This window comes from Dermacentor albipictus, chromosome 1 (assembly GCF_038994185.2).
Source record: "Dermacentor albipictus isolate Rhodes 1998 colony chromosome 1, USDA_Dalb.pri_finalv2, whole genome shotgun sequence".
Taxonomy (NCBI): Eukaryota; Metazoa; Arthropoda; class Arachnida; order Ixodida; family Ixodidae; genus Dermacentor; species Dermacentor albipictus.
The window spans coordinates 499,057,447-499,076,707 of NC_091821.1; the positions used below are offsets into that span (position 1 = coordinate 499,057,447).

Consider the following 19,261-nt stretch of genomic DNA (forward strand, 5'->3'; position numbering starts at 1 on the left):
GATGAGTTCTGCCACAATTTTTTTTTTACTAAGCTGAGTTTTGGCATGGTTGAGAGGTGTGCTAGGAAGTTCACTGTTATGATTTGCAGCAATGCCCAATCACAGGCTCTTGCGTCGTTAAAACAAGTGCATGACCGTACCTCCAAATGAACTGATGTTTTATGCCACAGAATAAAGTGAATGGGAGATTATGGGGAGTTTGAATTATTCCTTTTGCTGTATCAATTTTACAGCTTGTGCATGCTGCGAGTATGCATGCTGGAGGAGAGAGAGAAGAAACTTTATTAATGAATGGTGCGGCAGTTTCGTTGTGGCGGCCTCAGGTGGCGGCTCAAAGATGCTGGAGGAGTGAATTTTTTACTTAAAGCAGATCGTACCGTAAGATTACCTTACCAAATCTTGGAAGTAATAGGCTTCTAAATGTTATGGTGATAGAGAAAAGAAAGATAATATATTTGGTACAATTATAGATCTTGCAAGGTGGCATTTCTTTAACTTGCGGTTGAATTGCATTATAAGTGATCAGTAAAGCATATCGAATATAGAGTTTTTTTTTTTTACAACAGATGCCTGACAATATTTATTCAAAATGACACTCAAAACAGTACACATAGTACCTTTTCCTTAAAATATTAGAGGGCAGACGGAATTTATAAGGAATTCCACCTGCTGCAGTAGCATAGTGCCTGAAAAACCACTAGGGTAACTAGGTTAAGTGCTTGCTAACGAACTCATCAAAATTAGTCGGCAGCCTTCCATTACCACAAGCCTAATAGCTCACCGCTTAGATTTGTGACTTAAATGCCGTAATAATTATTTAGCCCTTATTTTATGAACCGCGAGCAACAATGAGCCTAAGGATTCTGTTCATGAACTGACAGGCAAGCACAGCAGGTTGGTTTTCCCATGCAACTGCAACAAGTAGTTTGCATGGAAAGCGCTAACATCATCAGGAGGGTTCTTTCTAAAAACGTCTCGAAATTTAGCAATGCGTTCTCTCAGTAATCAAGCCTTACCTTCAGCTCCTCAAAATAAGTACTAATATAAATTGTATTGTGAAAGTGTGGGTACTTTAGGATGCCCAGGATCGGGTGATTGCGCAAACTTTGGGCTCTCCACAGAACTTCACTTATTGGAGAGCTTTGAGTGGGGAGCCCTCTGGGGCTTCATACTCTGGGATATCCTGGACAAGCGCTTGTGAGAAAGCATGCACTTGCAATTCTCGTTGGAGAACATGGAGTACTGCTCTAGCTAGACTCAATATTTGCATCTGAATATGTGAGCTTGGTAATTGCTCCTAAAATGTTGATTTGTTACTCCAAAGTGATGCTTTAACTGCTCGAAAGGTTTTTCGAAGTGTGTTGGACCAGTCGCATCACTGAAAGTAAACAAATGCACAGGGTGCTCTTGTGCAGTTGCGTGATTGTCCTGATGCTCTTGTCACGTTTTCCCTATGAGCAGCAGCTGTGAAGTGGACCGTCTGCGGGGTGAGGTGTCCGAGCTGCAGACCAAGCTGACACGATCGAATGACACGCAGCTGCAGTGCCGAAATGAAGGTATGCAATTGGGAACACTGCATAGTGGTGCTCACCATCACGTGTCCCAAATGTAGTTTCATAGCACACTGGATGAAGCACTGTTTTTTCTGTTATGATGCTTCAAAATATTGTGGTTATACAGTGTGCCTGACAGATGGTAAGAATAGGATCAGTGCTCCTCTGTTGCCTGCTGTGTTGTCTGTTTCCTCGTCTGTTGCACTGTCTGTCGTACATTTTGCTGTTTTAACAGCTGTGAACAAAATCCAACTTGCTGACATTTCGTTTGTACCACTTTGTACCATGTCTTGGTAATTATTGCTGAGAGTAAATGCATGGCTAATGGTATGTGCCAAAGCTCTGAATAAGAGGGCACTTATTATGGGATTGTGGACAGAAGAAAGAGTGGTCATCATCTGACAAGAAATGTAATGATTGCACGGTAAGCAAATTGCAATACAGTTGAAACTTGATTTAATGAAGTGATGACCATGCTCGAATTATTTCATTAAATTGGGAAGCTTGTAAAACCTAGAAAATAATTTTTCGGTCCGTCGAAATAAAAAAATTGTAATGTCGTGACATGCAAAAGGTACCGTGGCATCGTATTTGCTGCTAACCCAGCTATCTGTTGCATAAACCATGAAATAACGAAAGCACCCACCGCTGCCCCAACCGAGGGGGTGTTGAGTCCGTTGTTCCACGCATGGGTGCAGTGTGCTGCCTCATCAAAATAAAGCTAGGACCATGACTAGGGTACCTATATATTTTAACGTGTTAGCATTAGAGCGGATGCTCAAAGAAAGACCCGTCTGTCAAAATTAGAAAGAAATCACATTTTTTACTCGTTTATTTCATGAAAAAACTTTGTTAAATCGAGTTCGGCCAAGTTTAATTCAGGTTGATGACAACATTGAAACCCACGGGTACCTGCCAGGGAATGGAAATTTCTTTGTTAGATCGGGAACTTCGTAAAATTGGGTTTCGTTAGATCGACTTTTAACCAGCACCACACATCTTTTGGTGTAACTGTGGGCATCTGCGTTAATTTGTTCAGCATATTTGTGCCGTAATAAAGAAAGTCAGTTCACTAAACCCTTGTTATGGCAAATCCGCTTTACTCGAATTATTGCTTTATGAGAAACGTCTCCGAGTTGCGACCAAAATGCACGCATTTTAAGCCAGACTTTGCGAAGCACATCGACAAGCTGCTCCGCTGAGAGCAAACTGTCAAAGGGCACATGCGCACTCACAACGGCGTGTGGCACCTTTCACACCGAGCAAAGCGTTCCGTGCCGGATGAGCGAGCGACCCTCTCTGTCACCAGCTGCGCCATCGCGCTGCCTGCGCACCCTTTCCCTTCCTGCTGCAGCTGCGTGCTGTCCGTAGCAAGCGGGTATGCACTTACCGGCGGCATTTGGCGCCTTTCGTGCATAAGACCCATAAATAAACTAAGGGTGGCGACATTCCTGCTCCTTCCCCCACCACTCACCATCTCAGTTTCTTGTTTGATCGTGGCGATTGCGGGGCAGGGGACTGTGCCCTGCGATCAAGAGCCTCTGCCAGTGCGAGACAACACATAAAATAAAAAATAAAGGAAACAAAAAGCGCGGTCGGCAGGGCATGGTCGCTCTCGCACTTGTTTCTGCGAAAATGACACGAGTGCAACTGCGCTACTCTGCTCCACCAACAGGGAGATGCGGATTAGCCCCAGACCTTGTCACCTGCCTTCGCTCGCCTGCTTGTGTGACAAGATAAAAGAGCGTCGCTACCTTTAGTTTTATTCAGGGGGCCTAATCACGGCGAGTGGGCGATCCTCTTCATTGGCGCACCCTTTTCCACCATGCTGCGCCCGCATGTAGTCGGTGGCAACGCTGTGGAAGCATCATGCAATGTAGCAGACAAATGTCACTTGGCGCCGCCTTTTGTGTCTGTGCCCAGTGTGCCCAAAGTCACCCGAACCAATTGGCTCCCTCTTGCAACTTATGCAAAGAAGCCAATCGCGACCGAGAAATTCGATCCCAATCTGGCTGGATCGGGATTGAAAATCACGATGCAGCCAGATTACTACGGTGGTAGTAAACTTCTGCAGTGTGCGATTGCAGCTCTACGTTTTTTGCATTTATGGAGTAGTTTTTATTGAATTACTGCTTATATTGAATTTTTTTGTCGTCCCGTTCACTTATAACAAGGGCTTACTCTATGTAGTCCATGCATATTGGCAAGGTGCGTGCATGTTTTTGGTACCGATATTCTTGTTAGTCTGTACTACTGTGTCTTTACTACTAGTTTGGCTTTTGTGAAGATTGGATATTTTCAAATATCCGTTAAAATATTATGCTATTTGATATTCGCTTCGGCTCGAACTTCAGTATAAGAAATTTTCGAAGTGTTCTAAATGAATGAATGTACATATTTTTCTGTGCATAAGCCGCACTTGTAATTACAACACCCCAGAAAGAAAAAAAAAAAAGTCTGTACATATAGCTCGCAATAATAGAACGACAGAAAGCTGAGCTAGTTGGTAAGGATTCAATATGCAAACTAGAAGTGAGGCGTGCAGACAGGACACAAGAGTAGAGAAGTGGACAACACGAACGCCGATCGCAATAATAACTGCATGGAACACCCGAGTCTTTATAAAAGCAGTTTCCATTTGCAAATGCATAAGGTGCCGATGTCATATCTCCGATTAGCTGCTCCGTTCCGTACTTTTCGGTGATGCTGCTGGCGGAGAACTTTGCGTTAAAGGTACACGATGCCACGAAACCACCTTTCGTGGCAAAATTTGCACTGCTGGCAAACGGCATTTGAAGTCTAAATTCACATGTAAGCCACAGCTGAGTCTTAGTGTTAAATTTTAAATATTTTTTTCCTCTCTACGTTTGCCAAGCAAGCAGGTGGGGTAACGAAGAGCGTTCAGTTGAATTTTCATGACACAGCATAAACTGCTGGTGTCGTGCACTCAAAGTCGCACTTCACAGCATCACGATGCCGCTTGATTAGCGAACACAAACCCCATTCATCATCTGGGTATTCGCCTGGCCACTGGCGCATTTAGAACAAGCCCTGTTGAAAGTCTATATGTAGGGTCAGACAAGTGGCCACTCCATTTTCAAAGAATGTACTTCAGCTTTAACTATTTTCTTAAAGTTCGCTCAAATAAGGAACATCCGTGTTTCACAACCGCTAATGACTCTACGTGTGAAACGATTTTTCAAAATGGACCCTCTATGAAAGTACCTTTGTCACTACGTGTAAGAGAGCTAAGTGAAGAAATTGATGTTGCAATTCTCGAACATCACTTAAAGCCTCCAGCTAAGCTACTACCGCCCTGGGAGTGGCAGGTGATAGACTGTGATGTTGTGAGGCCCAATTGGGGACAAAGGTTCGTGTACTCAAAGGTTCTGACGGTTCTCTTAGGCGGAGCCTCCGAGAACCCTATTGAGGACAAAGCTGTTGGTTTCGAAAACACACACAAACTTTTAATGGAACTAAAAGAAGCCTAATATAAATAGAAGAAAATAGAAAGCATAAAAGAAACACTCAAATAGACATCACGGCAGTAAGAAACACACTTGGGGCTAGTATGAAGTTAACTAGTGCGCCAGTCCGGGCTTGCCATGACGGCAGGGGCACATAACAGTCTCGACGCGGCGACAAGCTGACGAAAGGAGTTGCGCCGGTCTCGCCAAAGGTCGTGGTGTAAGTTGGTTGACCGGCCGACCGGAGCGCCCTTGCTCTGGCTTGGAGATAGAGGCAGGCGGCTTGGCGGCATGAGCAGACGGCGGTGGCGTTCTGGCCGGGCAGCTGGGCGTAAAGCTCGGGCCCATAGCCCGACTGCTCTCGTCCTGCCCATGGGCACAGAAGCTTGAACGCCGGCCTTGGGCAGCAGGCGGCACGACAAACAGGGGCGGCGTTCTGGCTGGGCAGCTGGGCGTAGAACTCGGGCCCGTAGCCCGACTGTTCTCGTTCTGCCCACGGGCACAGAAGCTCGCCGGCCTTGAGCAGAGGGCGGCATGCTCGGGTAGACTGGCGACGTGCAGGAACGGGTTGTCAGGAGGCCCTGGTCGAGTGAAGTCCTGGTGGCTCGGGTCTGGAACCCGACGGCCCGTCTTCAACTCCTGGTCCTGTGGCCGACCTTCTCCTGGCGTTGCTTCCTGAACTCTCCCGGCGTCTCCCCGGCATCTCCCCCTTCTGCCAGTGCGCCTCGCCTTTTCTTCCGCTCTAGCCGATTAGGCATTGACCGATTGGCTGCCTGGCGCCCCGTGGTCTTTCCTAATTGGTTGGCTTTTCTTCTTTTAGTTGCTTTTCTTGCGCCGCGCGTTCACGTGCGTAACGCTCTTCGGCGTTGTAGTTTTTTTTCCTTCCAGCACGGAATTCGCCTCGGCGCGCGCACTCCTTGTCGTCTGCTCCTGACCGTCCCGACCACCACACCATGTCGCGCACCACACATCACAGATGTATCCTTTGTAGAGGTCACAAAGCACACTCATGACCTCCAAATCACTATGCATTTTCATGAACTTCAATCGAAGTACAGCTGCTCCGAATTCTACACAGACGCGTCCAAATCCCATGCTGGCGTATCCTACGCTGCTATTGGTCGCTCTTTTTCTAAATCTTACGTATTGAACCCCATAACAAGTATCATCACTGCAGAAGCCTATGCTGTATTGTCTGCAGTAAAACATATAAAAAAAATAAAACTTGACAAAGCAATAATATTCACAGACTCGTTAAGTCTTGTAAAAGCGCTGATTTCGTTACAAAAGTTTACAAATCCTGTTTTAATTGAACTTTACTCACTCTTATGCGGTATTTATTTGTCATATGGACATGTTGTAATATGCTGGGTACCTGGCCATAGAGGCATCGATGGTAATGTACTAGCTTACAAAATGGCCACATCACTCACATCACTAGCTATTACTCCCACGGTTACTGTCTTTGTCATAGATCTGATGCCTTTCTTATGTAATAAACTGCAAAACTACTGGCAACACATGCGGGACGCAGAAACTAATAATAAACTGCGCTGTATAAAGCCGCAGCTAGGTTTTTGGCCCTCCATAACAAAATCACGGCAAACAGATGTCCTATTCTGTCAACTCAGAATAGGACACACATTTGGGACCCATCATTTTCTACTCACTGGAAATGAACCTCCAACCTGTGGTAGATGTGGTGAGAGGCTGACCGTGCTTCATGTCCTCGTGGAGTGTTGGGAGGCCGAAGCTGAGAGAAATATTTTCCTCTGGCATACCGGTATTACATCCCTCTTCACTCGGCAATGTTTCTTGTCCAAGAATCACTATTTAACACCAAAGCAGTCCTCGGTTTCTTAAATGATGTTATCTTACATGTTACAAGTCCATTAAATTCGTAGACCATCCTCGTTCCAGAGGATCCTGCTGCGATAACTGTTTTCGCATAGCACGTGCATCCAGGCCCTTGTGTTTCAAGGGCTCTAAGGAGGCAGCAGTGCTCTAGTAAACTTTTAGAATCAGATATATTTTATACATCGCATCATTCTTTTCAAATGCATCCTAATGTTCATAGTACACGTCACATGTCAAGGCCATAATTTTATTATACAGATTTTATGCATTTTAGAGCGACTATTTTTAAGGCCCCTTTACAGCCACATCACACCAACTTCATAGAACTCATAACTACACATCGAACTCATTACCAACAGCATGGCGTTCTTTGGCCATACATGGCCCTTGCACCATTAAACACCAAACATTCATTCATTCATTCACAAAATGCTCCCGCTGCCTCAATCACCACAAAACTTTAAGTAGAGCAAAGCGCAACAGTGAGCAAGAGCCTGTAGACATATTTTCTGTGCAGCTGGAGTTGTAAGAAATGTTGGAAATATCTGAATAACGCTGCTTTGAAAGTAAACCAACTCCAGAAATGAACCCATTTCTTTTTTAACAAGTAAGGAACCAACTTTGTTAGAATTGTCAACATATGGCTCATATGTCAGGGTTTTATGCAAATCTTGCAACTGTTCCAGCTATTTGCATTGAAACTATTTAACACTAATTACTATTTGCTATGACTTCGAAAAAAAAAAATAGATAATCGCAAAAATCTACTACAGTAAAAGTTCGTCAATTCGAATTCTGCGGGGGTGCTATGAAAATTCGAATTATACAAAATTCTAACTAATGAACGTTAGAGAAAAAAATTGCCCAGTTAAGGCGCGTGTATAGTCTATGTGACGTGTGCACGCGAGCACGTGCACTATGTCACGTTGGCGTGAACAATGCCTATACTTCGAAGCACTGGCGCAGCCAATGTAACCGGACGCGGCCAACACGGTCCAACGTGCTCGACGTCGTGATGGCTCTTGCTCCATCTGCGCATTTCTCGCACCGACTGGTGCAGAAAAAAAAAAAAAAAAAATTACAGTTTCGCTCGAAAAGTGAAGCATTCATTGCGATAGCAAATTAGTAGATATCTATATGAAGTAAGGATAGTAGATTTATCGGTCGTGTAAACTTGCAAACGCCCATTTACTCACTAAATTAATAAATATGGTGTCATGTGCGCACAGGTAAACATGGACACATCTCGCTCGATGACCGAAAACTCGAAAAACGCTAGAGAGACGAAACGCGGCAGTAGCAGCGAGTGAATTGACCTTCGTACAGCTCTTGCTTCAACATGAATGAAATGTAGAAAGCACATCGCATCCGAAGCTATCGGCACTACGCGAACTCTGCAAACATCTTAGATATCTTTGAAGATGAGGTCCACGTGGGCATGCAGTTTGGCCACGTCGCAAATCGCTTTCAAGATGCGGCGCCCGCATGGCCGCCCCTGCCGTCCCCCCCTGCCTCGCCTCACCCCTGAGCCTCATGCACGACGGGAGTGGGCGCACTCCGCCTCTCCTTCCTTGCTCACGCATGCGAGATTGAGCCACATTCACTGGCTTACCCTTGCATGCTTTCACTCATACACAAAGAACGCAGCGCGCGGCTATGGTCTTATTGCCCTTGGACTTTATATGGAACCTCACGGTGGCACCAATGGCAGAAAGGCATTTGGAGTGTCTGTATGATCACCATTGCGATAAATTAAATAAATAAATAAATAAATAAATAAATAAATAAATAAAGAAAATGCAGTGCCGAGTCTGCGTTCTGTGCTTTTATGTTGAAGGTCTTGAGATAGGGAGAGAACCGACCTGTAACAGCTGCATATGGAAAGAGCAAAGCTGCGCAGCGACGATCGTTGCCAACATGCTTCCGTTCACTAGCACTCTCCCCATCCACGATGATGCGGAGTTCAAATTATAGGTGGTGGTGTGGATTTCAGTGTGAATTAGCGGAATGTGTTACATATTGCTGTCAATACATTGTTAGATGGACTGCGGCGTCTACTTCGAATTATCTTAAATTTTGAATTAACGAGTTGCAAAATAACGAGCTTTTACTGTGTTAGTCATGCTAGTGGGGAGCTGCTATTACATGCAAAACTCACTTGATGCTGATATTCACACTTTAGCAAAGTTCTAATAAAAAATATAATGCAATGTATCACAAACGAGCTGTTTCCCACTGTAAATGTACTACAGTTATGAACTTATCAAGTGCCGTGCACTACCTTGAATGTACATTCACGTTCAGTATAACCTACAAACACAGTGCCCATGGCCGAAGGGGTCTCAAGACTGCACTGCGGCACCGACTTATGGAAAGTTCAACTAAGCACTGTTCCAATTTTGTATACATATCAAACCAATTTTTCATTTGTTGGTGCCTCTGTGTAGTCTTGGAGTCCATTCCACCTGGGGCACTGGGTTGCAGCTTTAAACGCAACTGTAGCTCATTACCACTGGCACTGTATTTCTCTCTTCTTATGCAATTCAGTCTTCACTGTGCCGTCAATTCCTTCTACCCAACATACAGACTTGCTCTTGCTGTTGGAGACTAGAATTTTTCAGCATTAAAACTTGGAATTATTTAATAAGGACATAGAATCCACATGCCACCTCACTGTATTCTTTGAAACAGTGCAGGGTCTCACGCGCACTCTTGAGACAAAGGAACCACAACACAGTAGTGCAAACAATGGAAAGGGCATTTATTGCACCTTTCATACACTAGTGCCTGCTAGCCAAATTACCACCGATAAAACATTCCGATGGGCGCATGAGAAATCAAGAACTCACCGCCACTGGATAGCGAGCAAATATGTTCACTCCCATGCTGGACACCAACACATAATCGTTCATGTGTATGGTTATGCAAACGGTGGCGCGTTCGAACAATTGTGTTCGTCCATTTTGGTGTACTGCTCCTAAAGGGTCCCGTGAATTTTGGGTGAGCAAGTGAAACGTCCGCATCGTTCGCCAATCCCAAGCCAAAGAGAGGAGCAGCCTACCTCCTTATACACCCGAGTAACCCTGCCATTAGATGGCGTTAGCTGTGCATCACTCGCGCCATCTCTCGTACTAGTCTGCAAGCATGCCGACTGCCTCCGGCACTTAGCTACACGGGGAAGCTGGATTACAGGAGATGCAAGAGCCATGCGGGGCAAATATCAGGTGATGCGTGACAGTCAAGTGTCCCCACAACTGTCATACTCTTGAACCTGAATGTATCGAACCTCTTTGCATGGAATTATCCCTTTTATCAAACAATTTCTAACACTGTAAACTTGCAATGAGAAAATATAGAAAAAGATAGGGTTACATCAGACAGAAATAGCAGCCATGACCAATATACTGAACTTCAAACAGTGGGAAACTGCATAGAAGTTGGATTTACTACATGGCAGCCAGGTTAGCTCCCAACACCCCTTCAAAAGAAGTGATTTATCCTGGCTGTGCCTGCGTGGCTCTACTGCACAACCATGCCACAGGCGGGCACCCCTTACCAAAAATGAAGCCTGCCCTACAGTGCTCACTCAAACAGCCAATCCTGCTTGTTTGAGGCTCGTGGAGATTTGTGCCATCATTTTGTTGTGTTGTTTTCCCTGATGTTGCCTTTGTTTTTGTGTGATGGCTAGTTAGGAGTGACAGAATCTGCCATTTACTGTGAAGTTGGAAACTGTCTAGTAGAGTGAGGAGAGAAACAAAATAAGACTTTGTCGTAGCATCTAGGCTGACATTAACACGTAAACAACCCAAAGCTGCTCCCGTCGTGCCAGTTTTAGCGGTGCTGATGATGGCAATAAAAAGTGTGCTGACGAGTACGGCAAAGTCGTCGCCGGTTTCACGAAGTTTGAAGCGAATTTTCAGCATTTCCTGAAGCCGTTGACAGGTCAGTGGTAAACAAGTTTGTGTCCGCGGACGAAGGTGCTGTGACTGCTGGAAGGTTTCAGGAGGAGGACTTCATCGCTGACTTTGTGAATCGGGATGCGAGTGAAGGGAACAGTGAGGGCAGTTTGGATTCTGCACCCACGTGTACCAACGTGGTGTGTGTGTGCGAGCCCAAGTACCGGCACTTCTGTACAAACGTGGAAGGCTGCGGCCTCAGCAGCTCTGAGTCCTGGGACAACATGGAACAATGTGTGCTCTTCCAGGCAATGGAGATATTTAAGCAGAAGAAAATTTGCGGCTCTTTTGTGCCACAGTAAACTGAAAGTAATCCATCTTGTGAATAAAGTGCAGTAACAAATAGTATGTGCTTTTATGTTGTCCAATTCTTTAGAATGTTTATATCGAATAATGCCTTACATCGCGCTGGTAGGCGTCGTTTTGTGAGTTCAATATAACCGGTTCTGACTGTAAACATTTATTGATTAGTTGGTATTGTTTATGTGCCACAGCCCATTGTTGTTTCGTGACTTTTCTCGTTCCTTTTTTTTTTTTCAAGTAGTGCTGTGCTGTTTGCATGTGGCCTCTCAGTTTCGTGAAATGTTTTGTTCGAACCCTCTGAAAATATTGTTCGGTCTGGAGAGCTTGATGTTTATGGATATTAGCACAACTAGTATCAATAGACTGCAAACTTGGTGTGGTGTTTAGGAGGGGACGGGAACGAGAGGCTTATTATTGCTCCGTGTTGGACAAGCGCGGTCACATGGCTGTGCAGGCCATGTGACCACGCTTTTTTGTGTGTTTGTGCTTGCTTTGTTGTCGTAATATGTACGATTTCCTGCATCTGTTCCTCTTGCTTCTCGTCCCATTGCAAACTCGTGACAGCTGCTTTTGAAGCTGCCGACTGAAGAGTCTGTAGCGGGTGGTGATCTATTCACTGGTTGTGTGTCTGGAGTTGTGTTGCACCCTTTAAGTTCAGAGCTGGGGAGCCTTGAGCTGTGGAGCACCACTAGTGGCACAAGAACCCTTCCACTCGGTTAAACCACAACACTTCTGGTTGCGCCTGCACTATCCCTGTAATTTGAGAAAACTGTGCTTCTTGGATGAGGCTGGTAACCTAAGAGTCGAGGGTAGTCTTTGCTTCTTTGCTTGCACCTTAGTTCGTTGTATTATTTCATACTGTTTTCAAGGTGGACTCATAGTATTGCTAGACGAGTGGTTGTGTGGGATAGTTGGTGAAACATGTTATGTATTAAAATACCGTAAAGGACACGGGACAGCTTAAAGGCAGGGCACAATAAGTACTTGTTTGTAGTGGAATGATCCTGTGAAACACCTCCTTCTTTCCCCAAAAATTGGGACATGCGTGTTTTGGGTTTGTTTGAGCATGCACAATCTGGATCTGTGCTTCGAAGTAGTCTTCACAGGATCCTGCAATCGCAGGTTGGCACTCATGGTGTCCACTCTTTCTGCTGTCCTGTGTCTTTTTCACTATTTTAATGGTCAGCTGTAACAAACTGCAACACCGTTGATTTCGCAAATATTTCCAACTGTTGAACTCGGCTGTTGTTCCTTGTCAGGCCTGGATAGCAAACTTGTTGTGTTCTCTGTGTGCAGAGAGTAGCCTGCGGGTGCAGCTAGACCAGCAACGCACGTCTGCGCAGCGTGAGCTGGAGGCCTTGCGTGCTGCACTGCGTCGCACGCAGGAGCTCAACGACCGACTGGAGGCCGAAAGGGATGCCCAGCAGGTCGGGGCGCCCTTGCTCACTCTTTAAAAATTGATGCTAATGCTGTTATTCACGCCATAGATGGTGTCCGCACATGATGTCGCTAACGTTGACAATAGCTTTGTCATTATGCACGGTGTCCCATTTTGCATCCCGTTGCATTGCTGCTCAAATGACGACGGGTGTTCTTGGGTTGGCTTGTTCCGGCTGCAGTTTTGATGCTGGAAATATAATGTGGTGAAACTCGCTCTGTACTCTCCAAACAAGACGAATGTGTCACACTAAAATAGACTTGGAAGTGCTCAACAGAGGGTAGGCAACAAAGGGAATCCTCAGTCTGGAACTCTTTCACTTGACGCTACCTACACCTTATCAGCCATGGATACAGTCTGGACTGCAAGGCATGCAATATACTTGGGACTACAGAACATGTCTTGCACATCTGCCTGTGATTATGCTGTGGAAAAAATCTCCAGCAGAAGAATTGTCCAAGTTCATCAACGAACCTTTCTCTGAAGAGGTTTTATAGGGACCCTAGCCAGTCCTTATTTTGGCATGATTTTCTGAATGCTTTTATAAAATTTTTGTGAGAGAGGAGTCTGGATTTGAAACTTTGAAAAGTATTTGCTGTTCAAGTTCATTGACCGCCATTTTCATCCCTGTCATCAACGCTTCTCTCCCATTTTCTCTTTTTGTTCCCATTTCCCTTCCCAATGCTGGGTAGCTGGTTAGAGTATTGATCCAGGCCAACTTCCCATCTTTTCCACCAAAAGAAATGTCTGCATCGCTCTCTCTCAAACTAGATTCAACATTTCTACAAGGAGGCTTGTCTTTGTCAGCGCATCCTTACTAGCTTTCATATACTTCACTTTCCCGTGCCACAAATAGTGGAGGAGAATAAGCGGGTGTGGTAGCGTAGTTTAGTACGCAGTAGGAGATACCAGCAGTCATAACGGCATTGCCTAATCAAGGAGTATAGACCGCTTGCTTAAACACCTTAGAAAATATCTACAGAGATTCCACAGCTACCTTAATTCTACACAAGGAAATTCGGAAGATACCTATAAAAAGGGGGGTCAGACAAGCAGACACGATCTCTTCGATGCTATTCACTGCGTGCTTGGTAAAGTATTCAAACTACTAAACTGGGAAGGTTTAGGAGTAAGGATCGACGGTGAATACCTCAGCAACCTTTGGTTTGCCGATGACATTGTCCTATTCAGCAACACTGCAGACGAGTTACAACATATGATTGAGGACCTTAACAGAGAGAGTGTGCGAGTAGGGTTGAAGATTAATATGCAGAAGACAAAGATAATGATGAATAACGAGGCAAAGCAATAAGAGTTTAGGATCGCCAGTCAGCCTCTAGAGTCTAGGAAGGAGTACGTTTACCTAGGTCAACTAGTCACAGGGAACCCTGACCATGAGAAGGAAATTCACAGAAGAATAAAAATGGGTTGGATCGCATGCGGCAGACATTGTCAGCTCCTGACTGGAAGCTTACCATTATCATTGAAAAGGAAGGTGTATAATCAGTCTATTTTACCGGTGCTGACATATGGGGCAGAGACTTGGAGACTGACAAAGAAGCTTGAGAACAAGTTAAGGACCACACAAGGAGCGATGGAACGAAGAATGATAGGCATAACTTTAAGAGACAGAAAGAGAACGGTTTGGATCAGAGAGCAAATGGGTATAGACAATATTCTAATAGAGATTAAGAGAAAAAAATGGTGCTGGGCAGGTCATGTAATGCACAGGTTGGGCCATTAGGGTTACAGAATGGGTACCAAGAGAAGGTAAGCACAGTAGAGGACGGCAGAAGACTAGGTGGTGCGATGAAATTAGGAAATTTGTGGGTGCTAGTTGGAATCAGTTGGCACAGGAAAGGGTAATTGGAGATCGCAGTGAGAGGCCTTCGTTCGGCAGTGGACATAAAATAGGCTGATAATGATGATGATGCAGATGAGTTGTACGAGTTAACTCGAAATATATTCAGACAGGGGTTGTTTAGTCGTCATTGACAGCAAATGTGGATGTTGTAGGTTTCTGCTGGTAATTTCAACAAGGGAAGACAAAAATGGAAAATAATTATTTACGTGTAAGAGGCATTGTCAGTCTAGGGCACTGTTTATTAAAAAAAACAGGAGTTGATAAGAGATAAGTTTTGGATATTTTAGAAGCAAGAAATAAAGAGAGAGAGAAAGACACGGAGTTGTACCAAAAGGTGCCTAATGAATAGTACAAAGTGGTAATGGGAATTAAAAAATGAACAAAATACTACATATCTTGCAGAAACTTGAGAGACATCTGAAAGATATTGATTAATTTTAAAGATAACTAAATGAATAAAGAAAAAGACATCGAAATTTTACTCTGGATGATAATAAATTAAAAGGAAGTAAGAAAAAAACACAGCTCCAGGCTGTTCAGGCACTGTAGCTCTGGCTTTTGCAGTACTGTCAACCACAATTTTACGGAACACAATATCTGAGGAAAAGATGAATATCTACACAGCCTAGTATTCGCATTTACAGCCTCTACCACTGTATGTGAACAACATGGTGATGTTTGGTTTTACTGACTGCTGTTACAGGCTGCACGGAAATTGAACATTTTCTGAGATCCTGTAGTTCGCGAACTTCTGTGTTTGACCATACATTATGATTTGCAAACGAGAAATTCTTCTCTTCTCTGGCAGCTGGCAGAGATGATTGCATTCTGCAGATGCACTAAGTCCGCAATCCTCTTGCATTACATGTTGCACAGGCATCTGTGATTTCAGAGTTTATACAAAAGTTGTCCATTGAATACTTTCTTGTGGGGTGTTACGAGATTGCAAAGTTCTACAATTGTATGCTCTCCTTCCTATTATTACATGCAGAGAAATGTGCTTTGTTCTGTCTACCTCGTTCAGTGCTGCAAAGATAACTGTATTTTGGTATTCTGTTTTCCTAGGCTGCACGAAAGGCACTGAACGTAAGGAAAGTTTGTCTTCTATCATTTAGTTGACCTAACCCTTCCTCCAGTATGTCAGCAATGCCTCGTTGGAAAAAACTAGATGCTGTCATTTCAGAACAAGTTATGCAGGACTGTCTTCTTCTCGAGGCCAACAGCAACAAAATTTCACTTTGGTTGAATTGGTTGTAGACGAGTAGTGTATTCTGCTGAAGTGATCTTGGCAAAGCTGCAGAGCTAGGAATTGTGTGATTTTCTTATTAGCAGCCTTTAAATAGCACCTAAACAAATGACATGTGCAGTTGAGAGTTCAGATATTTATTTATTAGGGGTGTGCGAATACTGAATGGTAGATTGCGAATCAAGTATTGAATTCAATCAAGAAAAAAAAAAGAAGATTGAATTGAATATCGAATGTCGTAAAGCTTACCACAAAATTTAATGCTTACAAATTTTGGGCAAAATATGCGGGGCTGAACACGCTCGAGAGTCTCCCAGCATTGCATAACAAGAACATACATAGCAATCTATAAGTAACTTAGGTATCTAAAAATCAAGATGTACAGTATTGTCTGCGTTTAATAAAAGGAACACCCGATTAATGTGCGAGCACTGCTTACAGCTCAATTCTAGTATATGAAGGACCTAGAAAACATTTTTAATAGAATTTCTGTTGAGTAAAATCGGGGGCTTTTCTTTCCTCTAAAACTAATGAATTAGTAGGGACGTTCTGTTGTACTTACCAATGAGGTTGTCTGTGTAGTAGTAGGCCTATGTTTTAAGTCAGTCTTTTATTTATTGCAATGAAAGTTTTGCTTTCCAGATTTTCCCCGTAATACAGGACTATCTCAGCTTTAAAAAACAGGTGGGTTATCGTAAGGCCATTCTGCGCAACAGATGAAAGGAGCGCGCATCATACGTAACTCGATCACCACATTTCACGTAGCCGGTGCCGACATAAAATGAACATGCAATCTATGCCGTTTCATTGTCAGGTTTGGTATGATTTTCCACCAGTCAAAGATTCTGAAATCTGAAGAGTTATGGCAAGTTAGCACAATGCTCGCTCCTTTCCCACTTTCTCTCCTCTCCCCTTCGTTCATCCACTGTATGCGCAAATGCATGCAACAGGCCATGATGTTTTCATGCCGCTGTGCAAAGCTAGTCTTTTGACAGGTTACTCGAAGCTACAAAAAGAGGCTGTCACAAAAACCCTACACTTCGCTCGCCGATCCGGCTGCCAGGCGCCAGCCGACGGAGCACAGGGGGTCCGCTTTACGCTTCGCCCCGGCCTACAAGCGAGAGGTTTTTGTACAACATTTATTTATTCAGGGTTGGTCAGCCCGAGCAAGACGCCCGTGTATCGGTGCGTCGGCAATCACGAAGCAACTCGTTGAAGGGGGATAACAAGCATTTAATAGTACACAAAACTGATCACGGACAATAAGGGAACAAAGAACTCAAAGTAGGAACGAACAGAATTGGCGAGAAGCACACAAAATTGGAAACACGACCAGAACACACAATAATCAGGCAGGGTTACAACAAAAGTAAACAAAGGAGTTTAGAGGCACAGGAGTCCTTGAGAGTTAACAGAAGAAAGAAGAGGACAAGCCGGCGGACAGACCATATCGGAGCGCAGCGAAGAACGGGGACGGCTTGTGTGGCAGTCGTTGCGGCGATGGCTCGAAGGCGGCGGGCCCGGTGCGATGAAACGCGCGCCTCGCCGTCAGGAATTCGGCCCCGCACGCCGCAAGGACTCACACAACCTTCTTCGCTGCCTGTTTCCACCCGACTGTGTCCCTTCCCACCGAACTGCTAACGAGCTACCGGAGGGAAGGCGCTGGTGAGAAACAGTGCTGTGCCCAGCGGTTATTTACGGGCGTTTTTTTCTCTGCGCCACCGAAGACAGCATGCGCACTGTTGATTTATGGCCCGGCCGTCTCCGCGATCCCGACCAGCGGAAGCGACCGAACAGTGGACACAGGGCGCACAACTCTCTTCACCGTGCGCTCTGCCTGCTCCACTCTGGTAATCTTACACCGCGGCCAAGCCCCGGCTCCGTCGAAGGGGACAGCGAAGCCGCCTCCGAAGAACAGCTGCTTGCGCGGCTCACAAAGCCGACCGTCTCCAGATGCCCCTCGACCCCGGGCAGTCCTCTCCGCCCTCTCTCGCGGCCTCCTCCCGTAGCTTCTGAGCGGTATGCCCGAAAAACGCACTCTAAAGAAATATATATATACAACATGGTTGGCGCCGGTCTGTGACAGAGGCCAACGTACATTTATGAAAAGTTTGGGAACAAGAGGCCGCCGTACGGTGTGTCGCAAAGATGGCAGCTCTGAACCACTTTGTTGCTCTGCTGTACCTACTTTTGTTTGCAAGGTGGTTTGTCGGAATTCCAGTGTTGTGTGGCTGCTGCTAACAGATCTGCGTCGATTTGGTACCAAACCATAACTTCAGTCAATAACGGCCTAGGCAGTGTGGCCGTGACGAAAATGCGTCGCTCTCCCACGTGGCAACGGCTCGCAAAGCAACGTGGAATGCTCACTGCTAATATGTTCGTGCTGGTGGCTCACAAGTTACTGGTCCTGACATCACTTGTGCGGGTTAGATTGATGGCTGTTCAAATGGTGTGAAGTTCGTCAACACGATCTTGCGAGTCTAATGGCACCCATTTGGCCCGATCTTCGCACACGCTTTTGGACCTCCGGAAATACCTGCTGCTTTTGTTGCCGTTCTTTCTGTTCACATCGTGTTGTCATTTCAGTTAGTCTCGTTGACCCGAATGGACCTCGTACCGACAGAGGCGAACTTGGCTGACGTGGCGCTGTTCTGCAAAGTGCTGCACTTGGCTGCTATGTGTTCGATCCCTGCATCGGGCCAACATAGGGGAGTGCTCGTAGTGACAAAGGCCGCTGCCACTTCGGCCGGGGCAGCACGTTGGCAGCACGCTCGGTGTTCCTTTTGTGCCGAGAACGAAGTGACATGCTTGCTAGGGTGTCATCAAGCATAAGAAGCTCCGTGGCACATCTGGCGTGTGCCACTGTGCGGGTCTCTGCGCCTAATATATTTGAATATGCAAAAAATCAAGTAGATATTCGATTCGTGAATAGAAATATTGAAGCTTTCACTATTTGATTCGAGTATTCACACACCCATATTTATTTATTTATTTATTTATTTACTATTTAGAATACCCTCAAGGCCAAAGACATTACAGAGGGGTGGTGTGAGACAAAATACTATGTGATAAATGTGAAACAGAATATCGTTAGGGGTCAATGAGAATTATCCTGGAAGGGATTACAGATAGGATGAACTACAAACAAAATCTCAAAGGCAGCATGCTGGGATTTATGTTCAGCACACCACAAGGGCATCTAATCTTGGAGGCCATTCAAAGTAAGCCGCCCATTCTTGGTCATACACATCATTTCCTGTAAGGAGTGATAGCAAAATTGTGGTTTACGTTCAGTATTAAAAAACGTCTACCGTATTCACTTGCCTATAAAAAGTTTATGTAAATTTGGGGTGTGTGTTCATTATGGGGAAAAAAAAAGTTTAATGATATTTTTTTTGTGAAAAAAAAATTGCAACTGCAACCTTGCCTTTATAGTAAATACTAGGGGTGTGCGAATATTGAAATTTTTGAATACGAATCGAATACGAATAAGGCGAAAAACTGTCTTCGATTATCGAATCGAATATCGAATATATGTGTAGTATTAAAAAATTGCAAAACGAGGTAACAATAGCTT

The 19,261-nt window shown here is 44.8% G+C and overlaps 1 protein-coding gene across 5 annotated transcripts in view; it reads left to right on the forward strand.

Moving 5' to 3' along the window:
- The window catches only part of LOC135920358 (rootletin-like), a 380,210-nt gene that overhangs the window by 121,455 nt on the left and 239,494 nt on the right, over nt 1–19,261 (forward strand). For 4 of the 5 annotated variants that reach the window (XM_065454609.2, XM_065454613.2, XM_065454611.2 and 1 more), the window contains 3 exons: nt 1,462–1,556; nt 12,433–12,563; nt 15,504–15,524. In XM_065454609.2, the coding sequence (XP_065310681.1) occupies nt 1,462–1,556; nt 12,433–12,563; nt 15,504–15,524 (247 nt within the window). The remainder of the gene's footprint in view (nt 1–1,461; nt 1,557–12,432; nt 12,564–15,503; nt 15,525–19,261) is intronic. The other variant, XM_065454610.2, reaches the window with a different exon arrangement.